The sequence below is a fragment of the Cajanus cajan genome, chromosome 2, assembly GCF_000230855.2.
Source record: "Cajanus cajan strain Asha chromosome 2, NIPB_CcT2T_4, whole genome shotgun sequence".
Classification (NCBI taxonomy): domain Eukaryota; kingdom Viridiplantae; phylum Streptophyta; class Magnoliopsida; order Fabales; family Fabaceae; genus Cajanus; species Cajanus cajan.
The window spans coordinates 366,062-376,144 of NC_138518.1; the positions used below are offsets into that span (position 1 = coordinate 366,062).

General features: G+C 33.1%; 1 protein-coding gene and 1 long non-coding RNA gene across 3 annotated transcripts; both read left to right on the forward strand.

The window, feature by feature from the left end:
* Window positions 1-359: 359 nt before the first annotated feature.
* Window positions 360-4,773, forward strand: LOC145954084 (uncharacterized). Its single transcript, XR_014431251.1, has 3 exons — window positions 360-415; window positions 2,677-2,770; window positions 4,454-4,773. It is a non-coding gene; the product is annotated as an uncharacterized LOC145954084 (long non-coding RNA).
* A 1,532-nt stretch (window positions 4,774-6,305) lies between these two features.
* Window positions 6,306-9,807, forward strand: LOC109818533 (protein DETOXIFICATION 9). Of its 2 annotated transcripts, XM_083067764.1 has the most exons (8): window positions 6,650-6,790; window positions 7,345-7,452; window positions 7,538-7,889; window positions 7,993-8,079; window positions 8,157-8,213; window positions 8,426-8,664; window positions 8,886-9,091; window positions 9,396-9,807. In XM_083067764.1, the coding sequence occupies exons 2-8, from the start codon at window positions 7,425-7,427 to the stop codon at window positions 9,456-9,458; spliced, it is 1,032 nt and encodes a 343-aa protein (XP_082923890.1). In that variant the 5' UTR covers window positions 6,650-6,790; window positions 7,345-7,424; the 3' UTR covers window positions 9,459-9,807. The 2 variants fall into 2 exon arrangements, with proteins under 2 accessions (XP_020239613.2, XP_082923890.1); XM_020384024.3 differs by having other exon boundaries at window positions 6,306-6,790; window positions 7,345-7,889.
* Window positions 9,808-10,083: the final 276 nt, after the last annotated feature.

Sequence of the window (10,083 nt, forward strand, 5' to 3'; positions counted from 1 at the left end):
TTGTAAAAATAGTGGCGGTTTTTATCACTTTTTGAGGAGGTTTATGCCCTCCGAAATTTGAGAGGCAATTTTCCGTAAAAAAATTTCACCATTTTCCCCCGCAATTTATTTTCACCCAATCCCTCCAATTTTGTCCACATTTACCTTTTACTGACTCTGCTCCTCCAGCCAAGCGCACCACTTCGTTCATCTGTGCACTTCCACCGTGCGCATTGCCTGGCTCATCCACTTCCACCGCTCCGCTCAGCCGCACACTGCTCCGGTCAACCGCACGCTGCTCTGTTCATCTGCACGCTGCTCCATTCATCCGCGCGTGCGGCATTGCTCATCCGTGCGTCGCTCCCACGTTAGGGCTAATGTCCCACATTTTCGCTCTACTCAACCCTCTCTCTCACCCTACCTTCTAGTGTTTCAAGTATGTTTCCTCTTTCTTTTCTATAATTTCATCTACTAAAGAGAAAGTGTTTGACAATTATATTGTTGTCGTAGGGTTTGTGATTGGTTGAAAATGATTGTTTGTTTCATTGATTTTACGAGTGGTGTGTGAACCTGGTAGTGTCTTCTTTGAAAAGCTTTGGCCAAATGAAGTCTAATGGTGTATACGTGAGGGAAAAAACTATGGTGGGTCCGAATTTCCTGATATAGTGTCTTATGCCAAAGTCAAATATGTGTGTAGTGGATAAAAGGTCCAAAACCGACGAAACTTCCCCACAACTTTTTGGATAAAATTAACCAATTCTTTGAAAATCTTAATCCTGTCCAAACTTGGCAGAATGGGAAAAAAATAAGTAAATAATAAAATTTCCCCCCTTCTCTATAGTGTATGTCATAACTTTCTCAGGTTGGGCCTCATTTCAATAGGGTATGTAGCATCTTCTCAGCTTTGGTTAAAGCCATTGCGATACTTACCTCACAGACCAAAACTTTTTGGTTACCCCTTTTTACACGCACAACTTAAAAAGTGCAGTTTATTATGGTAGTAAAATTCACGGTTTCTACTTTCTAGGATGTAGGCATAAAATATATGCGTGCTGGAGAAGCTTAGTCAAATTAATTAGGTGAGAAAAAGCCTTTTAATGTGTACAGGTAAGTGTCTTTGATGTTGGTAATTACTCAAAGAATGGAAATGAATGTCTAATCATTTAAAAAAAATGAATTGGATGATGAAATTCGATTATTATACATAAAACACGGTTTAGTTCTTCCTTGACCAGCTGGTTTCACATTGGGGAGAGGGAGAGGTCTAATGATCTCATCTAATGTTGCATATATAATATATAATTATTCTTTCATTGAAAAGTGGCATACAAGATCAGAAGAGGGAGTGGATACTGATATAATTGTCAATTTCTAGGTTGAATATGTAGCATATGACTAAGTTTCTTAGCAGATTTCATTTTCACATTTAAAATTCTAATCTAGCTTGGTATCAAAGGTTGTTGACTGGATTTTGTGATGAAAATTTTTGCCATTTAATAGGATGGCAGGACATGTGTCCCCGTAGTTGAGCAACTAGTTAATATACAGTGAAATATTGGACCACCTGTGTTGAAGGAAAATAATAGTTGTGTGACGAGAAAGAGGCACATGGACATGGTAAGGAACCAAAAGGTGTTAATAGACAGTTTACTTGGGAATAGAGCTCAGGACACAAAGTTTTTTTAAAAAAAATATTTAAATTTTCACAATAATTGTCCTTTTTCTGTGTTTAAGGTAAGGTTGCTACTGAGACTGGATTGTCTTGTTAAATTTTAATTGTTTGATGTCACTTTTTTGGGGGCTTCTACTGTCAAACAAATAGCATTTTTAAACAAATAGCATTTTAATTGTTCCCTTGTTGGATTGTGTTCGATTTTTAAACTCTATTACTCTTGTCATGTACTAGGAGCTTCCACTTGCTTCATTTTCATGTTTCTGTATTCTGTGTTCATGTTTTGGGATGGCTTGTGTTGTTTGCATCGTTATGGCATGCTTGGAAAATGTTGGTCTCTTTATATTTTATATTGGTTTCGGTGGATTGGTCCAAGATTTGTGTTGGTGGGGGTTTGGAATGGTAATGTTAGTGCTCGTTTAGCTGTTTCTTATGGATTTGCCATCTCACGTACGGAAGTTTCAGCTTGATTTGATAGCAATTTCGTGAACAATATATATAGTTGCAACTTCTAGTGCAATGTGGAAAAGTGTTTGAGTTTCCTATTTGGTTTTTATGATTGCATGGATCTATCTTCCTCCTTCATCTCTGTTTTTACTGGAGGTGTGGTACTACTTCTATTTTAGGCTTGTTTAATCATTAAATTCCTGTTCTGACTTCTGTTTGGTGCTTATAGCCTCCTAATTATTTTTATTGAGATTGGTTTGTAAATCTGTTTGGTGCTTATAGCCTCCTAATTATTTTTATTAAGATTGGTTTGTAAATATGTTAATATCACTTGTATTGTCTACTCTCTTAAATATAAGTATGATGATGATTCCTTTCAACCACATACACTACTATTGTTCGTTGACAACACCACCTGACATCTAGAATTAAAATGAGAGGATAACTTCATGATAATTAATTTTACTGGTAGCGTTAGGAGACTCTGTTATGCAAAGCTTCTCACTGTGTTTGAAGATAAATGATAAAGCCCTCTGAAAAGCTGAGTATTCTATGTTACTTTTATTTTTGGTGGTCAGAATTTTCAATACTAGAGCCATCTACAAGGGGAGATTAGGAGGCAAAGCTCAGCTTGGATATGTTGAAACTTACCCGTCTGGTCGATATGGACGTGTAAGTGTTGCTCATTCACTTTAACTTCATCTTCATGTTTTGTGAATGGATCTTGGTTAAATTTCTGATTAATTGGTCTAGTGTTAATGTTCACAATATGGTGATTAAGTTGGAGGGGTATATGAATTGATTGATGAAGATGCTATTTTGTGTTAAACTTGAATTTAATTTGAGTATATGTTCGTGTTTGACTTTGAAATTATGAGCACCAAGTTAAGTCTTGAAATTATAAAACAGAAATTGTAGTAATTAAAATTAGTAATTGTTGGGCATTTTAATCTCCTACTTTAGTGTACAACTGTGCATCACTCAATCTGGCTCTGGCTTCAAAAATCAAATTAACTGATAGTTGTCAAATACTTGGATCGAATTAACGATAGTTGTCAAACACCTTTTCTTCTTAGTTGAAAATCATCCAACCAGACTACAAGTGAATTAACTTATAAGAATTACCTTTTCAATTTCAATAAGGACTTCTGGCTGCCGCAGACGCACGTGATTATATTACTTCACTGCTAAATAATCACGTCCCTTACCTTATTGCCAATTATCTTTTTATTCTACTTTCTTACTTCTTAACAATAATAATTTATCTATTTGCAATATAAATATTTTTTACACTCCCACAAATTGTTACGTCTACTTATTATAATAACACTACGTAGGATATTTCTTACCATGTCTGCTGTGCTTCAGTTTTTTTTTTTTTTTTTTTTTGGGTGTATGATTTGTGTTTTCAGTTTGATTCTCAGTTTAACTTTTCTTAAATTATTCAAATAAGGCTATCTTCAAATTTGAAAGTTTGTGAAAATCATTATACAACATGTCACTGGAAAACATAAGGTAGTGGTCATTCTTTTTCTTTTGAAGTTCGATAGCCTTCGTAGACTAGAATAGTTGAGCATCCTCTGTTTATAAAATATTCAAAATCCTAACCAAGTCATTCACTTGAGTTTCTCTCGTAAACGATTACGCACATTTAATTTTAATTAATTATAAAACTGTAACTAAATTGTTTTGCATATGTAATAATTTGGAAAGGGGTATGGTTCATTAGTAGATGTACGCTACTTAAATTCAAAATCCAAACAGACTTTACCTTATTAGAAATTAAAATTTTAATCGTAATATTCTAAAAAACCAATATTTAATGTGATCTTGTATCATGGGTGTACATGTTGGAATTAAGCACTGATGTAGTCCTTCAAATTAAGTAGAACTCCTTTTGCTTTTTCACAGTCCAATAAGTTCTTTATGAAATTTGCAATGATACTCTTTCACACTTAAAGGTATTCGGATTATCAAGTAGATAAATAATCGATATAGTAAAAGTATTTAATGATTATGCATAGATCTTTAATATATAATCAGAATATGTGCACAGGTAAGTATTATGACTTATTATTTCATTCACAGGTAAGTATTATGACTTATTATTTGGTGATTGAATGTAATACTGGATGTGATTGCATAGGCTTAGGTTACTTGTTTTTTCTTTCTCTTATTTGTTGCTTCAACACCATATAGAAGTGACAATTTTATTCAATTTTATTTCTTAAGATACTTATTAGTTTGATCTTGGAGATTGCACTTGGATTATGGAATTATATATTAGGACCAAATTACACATCCTTTATCTCTAAATTGTACTGATACTAATTTATTTTTCTTATTTCAGCCTAGTGACGTTGGAAGTGAACCTGAATCGCCGTTAGATGCTAGAGGATCATCTGGTGGTAGCAACTTGAATAGTCAGTCTAATATTTAGACCTAGTTTCTTATATTGTAGACTGCTTTAGGTTATCATGGTTTTTGAATTTATAGTGTTGTAAAAACTTAGTTTCTTTTGGTTATATATTGTGGTGTTGTATTTGCTGTCAACTTGGACTTCTGAATTAGCTTTGATTGTTGTTACTCTTTTGTAGTTATGTAACTTTCATTACTATCAATCCATTGTCCATTACTATTATGGATGGAGCAGAAATTTGAATTTAAATTGTCCACTCAATATGGTCTTGTTGTCATAGATATCAAATGTTTGATTACCATTGTTTTTTATGTTGTTATTGTCTTTTTTATTTGACATCTTGTTGTCTATATTATGGGTTTCTATTGATAGTTTGTATTCTCATTAATTTTTTTTTTCTTATAAAAAAGTTAATATTATCCAATGGAATTTGGATTATGTTATGAGTACTCCTTGTTTTTTTGTATACAGGTTAAATGTAATTTAGATTAAAAAATAAAATATATTTTAAAATAAAAAAAAAATAACATTTAGATTGAGGAGGTCAAAAACCCCTGCTAAACAATGGAATTTGGTATACAGGTCACACGCAATTCAGATTAAAAAAATAAAATATATTGTGAAATTAAAAAAAAACATCATTCAAATTGAGGAGGTCAAAAACCCCCGCTAAACAAAACGCCGCAGAATGGAAAACGTAGTGGAGGTTGGTGAAAATCGCCGCATAATGCTAGTGGCGAACGTAACTGCGGCGTTTTTATAAAACGCCGTTACTTATTTTGAGGGGGGCGAAAACCGCCGCAGTATGACAAAAAAACCGCCGCAAAATAACGAATTTCTTGTAGTGAATTAAAAATTTAAATATATGTTATATTGATTGACTGAAACCATGCAACAAATTAGTATGAACACTTGAGAGGTGTTTGATATACAACAAATTTTTTCATGTTTGAGAATTGTGATTCTTGTTATTCTCATGAATCATGATTCTCATGATTTCAATGAATCATGATTCTCATGATTTCAATGAATCATGAAAATATATTTAGTTAGTCATAGGAATGTTTATAAATTTTATTTGAGAATCAATGATTTTTACAACATTAAATAAGCCAATAAAAATAACATGATATTTTTACTGCACTAAAAAATAATGACTTTGATGCTTGAGAATAATGATTCTAAAAATCATGTTTTTTAGTAATCATAAAATTTTGTTTAACTGGTTATACATATTTTTAGGAATGTTTATAAATCGATGATTTTTACATTAAATAAGCAAATAAGAGTAATACAACATTTTTATCACATTAAAAATCATTATTCTCATGCCTAAAGATCATAATTCTTTGAAATCATACCATTCAGTTTGATTGGTAATAAATATTTTAAAAAATATATATAAATGTTACCAAAATATTTTTACTATATTAAATAAGATAACATGATGTTTTAGTGTATTAGAATTTTCTCGAAATAATTTTTTTTTTAATACAACAATAACATCATGTTATTTTTATTTATTTATTTAAATAAAATAAAATAAAATAAATTCACATATAATATTTAAAAATATTTATGATTAACTAAAGAAATTATAATACCAGAATTTATCATATGAAGATATGAAAAAATTTATTATGAACTAAATACTCTCTAACATTCTTGACGTCAACTTAAAAAAAAAAAAAATTTAATGTGTATCAATTTCGAGGATAACCAATATAATTAAAAAATATATATATTAAGATATGCGAGAACTCGAGACCACGAGGAAGGTGATATAGTGCACATCTTATATTAATTTCTCTTTCATGATGCATGTGTTTTGTTTATTTGCAGTTTGCAGTGGTGTCGCCGCCTGATTGACCATAAAAAAAGAACAATTTGCGGTTTGGTAGTAAAAGAGGAAGAAGAAAGAAAGACTTTGTGGACTCTCTACTCCTATATAATCATTCCTCTCTTCACAACACATATGAACAGTGTTGAATATGGAAAACTCTAGAGAGATGAGCAAGGAGGTGTTAGCACCACTTCTGAGAAAGTCTAGTGAACAAGAGAATAACAATGGAGCAGAGTCACCGGGGAATACATTCTGCCAAGAGTTGAAGAGGGTAAGCTCCATGGCGGCTCCAATGGTGGCTGTCACGGTATCGCAGTATCTTCTGCAAGTTGTGTCGCTCATGATGGTGGGACATCTTGGGATTCTTGTTTCCTTCTCTGGGGTTGCTATTGCCACTTCTTTTGCTGAAGTTACCGGCTTCAGTGTCCTTGTAATTTCAACTACTCTTTCTTCTCTCTTTTTTATTCATTGCTTTTCTCCTTTTTCAAATCTAAAAAAGTCTCATTTACCTTTTCTGCGGATTCAAGTATCAATTTTCTACACATATATCATGTATTCTATTTTTTTAGAAACTTTTTTTTTTCTGATTCTCCAAAAGGGCACTTGATCTAGTTAATTAGTACCTAGTATTAGCCGGATCACGTGTAAAATCATAATGGGCCATCCTTTAGGTTCATTCTTAATTGATTTACCTGGTTTTCTAGCTAGCCAATTCATAAGCCAGTCAAAAACAGATTTTGAGGGGTGGATTGGACTTTTTATAGTTTCTTGATTTGTCTTTGTGTATCAAATAGCATCCTTTTTGACCATTGATGTTTTTGTGAGACTGGATCTGTACAAACAGTTAAAATTTGAGAGAGCTTGAAAATTCCAACATTCATTATCTTTGTCTTTGTGTGCACCTACCCTGTCCTTTTCAACTAGCTAGTTCCTGTAGTAAGTGAATGTTATTGATGGTGTGTATTTTGAAAATGTGTTTTGCAGTTGGGAATGTCTGGGGCATTGGAAACTTTATGTGGTCAAACATATGGTGCGGAGGAGTATAGAAAGTTTGGAAACTACACATGGTGTGCGACCGTGACTCTGATATTGGTTTGTCTCCCCATATCTCTGGTGTGGATATTCACTGATAAAATACTCATGTTGTTTAGTCAAGACCCTGAAATTTCTCATGCAGCTCGTGAGTACTGCATATACCTCATTCCGGGTCTATTTGGCCACGCTGTGCTTCAAGCCCTCACACGCTACTACCAGACTCAGAGTATGATCTTTCCCATGGTTTTCAGCTCAATTACAGCACTGTGTTTGCATGTTCCTATTTGTTGGGTTCTGGTCTTTAAGTTTGGCCTAGGACACGTTGGAGCTGCATTAGCTATTGGACTTTCATATTGGTTGAATGTGGTTTGGCTTGCAATTTATATGTACTACTCTCCAACTTGTCAAAAAACCAGGATTGCGTTTTCTAGTAATGCTTTACTTAGCATTCCAGAGTTCTTGAAATATGCTATCCCTTCTGGACTCATGTTTTGGTAAATATATACATATATGTCATATAACTTTGTATCTTAACTATTATATGCTGCTTCTTTTCTTCTCCTAATGTTACATTTTTACGTTTATTTGTGTACATAGTTTTGAATGGTGGTCCTTTGAGGTGCTTACATTACTTGCGGGGCTTTTGCCTAATCCTCAACTTGAAACTGCGGTTCTTTCAGTGTGGTGCGTGGAATCATTTCTCTTCCTTTATTACTGAAATAACCAATGATGATATTCTAACTTTAATCATTCTCTTGTAGCCTTAACACAACCACATTGCACTACTTTATTCCTTACGCTGTTGGAGCTTCTGCAAGGTATGGTTCCAATATGTCCTTAGTATAAGTATTACACTTGCTACCACGTCATTTCCAAGACACTTTAAACTAACAATAAAAATTTATTAAATGAGGCACTTTAAATAAAAAACAAGTCTTCCAAAATTTAAGAATGTGTGCTAGTATTTCTACTCCTAGATTATCATATACCAAGAAGAATCTTCTGAATTAATGTGATGTTTGTTTTGCAGTACTCGGGTTTCAAATGAACTAGGGGCAGGGAATCCAAAGACAGCTAAAGGTGCTGTTCGTGTTGTGGTGATTCTTGGGGTTGTGGAGGCAGTTATTGTGAGCACTATCTTCATTAGTTGCCGACAAATATTAGGATACGCGTATAGCAATGATATGGAAGTTGTGGATTACGTTGCCAACATGGCTCCCCTTCTTTGTGTGTCTGTTACTGCCGATAGTCTCATTGGAGCACTTTCCGGTGAGTCCAATATCTTATACATATTTGTTGGGCTTCTTGCGATGCAACTTGGATATCTGTTAGACAAATTCAATTAAAGTCATCTGTTAGGGAGCAACTTTGGTATCTGTTTGGACCACTTTTATCAAAGTCATTTTTTAAGGGTGCAACTTATATATGTTAGAGTACTTCAATTAAAGTAATTTAGTTTGAATACTAAATATAATACTATCTATGTGCAGGCATTGCTAGAGGTGGAGGATTTCAGCAAATAGGGGCTTATGTGAACTTGGGAGCCTATTATCTAATTGGAATTCCTATGGGTTTGTATTTGGGTTTTCATCTGCAACTGAAAGCCAAGGGGCTTTGGATGGGAACTCTATCAGGGTCTGTTTCACAAGTAATTATTCTTGCTATTGTAACATCACTAACAGATTGGCAGAAAGAGGTTCGTATTACTTTTCATGTATATATTTTTCCATTGGTCATTTTTGCAAACTTTTGCAAGGAAAATATAAAAAAAATTATTAAATAATCTTAGACTATGTAATTATTTTTAATTTATGACATGAAATTAAATATTATTAACTTTTTTATAGATTAAAAAACTTAAATACATATCTTATAAATCAATCATAACACTTGTCCGTAAACTAGGTAGCAATTTCTGGTGCAATGTGTGAATGATCTCAATAATTGAGAGACCACACAAATAGGCAGTAATAAATGACTCTTTTCTGTGGTTGTTGCAGGCAACTAAAGCGAGGGAGAGACTGGTTGAGAACTCAATTAAGACTCACAATGTAGTCGCATGAAGTTTAAGAAAAGTGAAGAATATTAAATTGCTGACAGTACGGTGTCCTTTGTTTTGTTTTATTTATTGTGTCATCGGCAGTGAAAAGAGAGATAGTGTGTCAGGTTTCTTTATGGCCATGTTTTGCTTTTTATCTTTTTCCTGCTGATTCTGTGTTTGGTAGTGTTTTTTGGTTTACGGGTGTGTGAAGAAATTCAATTATGTAAACGAAGACAATTTGGTGTGAATATGTGTTTTTTGTACACTGGATTTGTGCCTCTGGCGTATGATAAATCAGATGCCACAAGTTGATGTAATGATTAATATGAATATGCTTCAGTAACATGGATTGCTCTATCATTTTCCTCTCATTATTTGTTTCGCCAATTAATAAAAGCTTTTTATATTTTACATAATAAATTGAGAGAAAAGCTTCCCCTTGAATGACGATAGCCGATAGGTGCATGGCCTCAAAAAGCCCACAGGAGCTGATATTCGTTCATCTTTTTATAATAGCTTCTCATTTATATATAAGATAATCATTCTTACATTATCAGGATATACTGACAATCAATCATTTCTTTTAAATTATTTTATTTTATTTTTATTTAATTAAATGAGCAAATAATATGATACTATTAAGAGAT

Coding starts and splice junctions, on each gene's coding strand:
- LOC109818533 (XM_020384024.3), top strand. CDS start 6,509: ATGGAAAACTCTAGAGAGATGAGCAAGGAGGTGTTAGCACCACTTCTG. Junction 6,791..7,344: donor TTACCGGCTTCAGTGTCCTT/GTAATTTCAACT, acceptor TGTGTTTTGCAG/TTGGGAATGTCTGGGGCATT. Junction 8,080..8,156: donor ACTGCGGTTCTTTCAGTGTG/GTGCGTGGAATC, acceptor ATTCTCTTGTAG/CCTTAACACAACCACATTGC.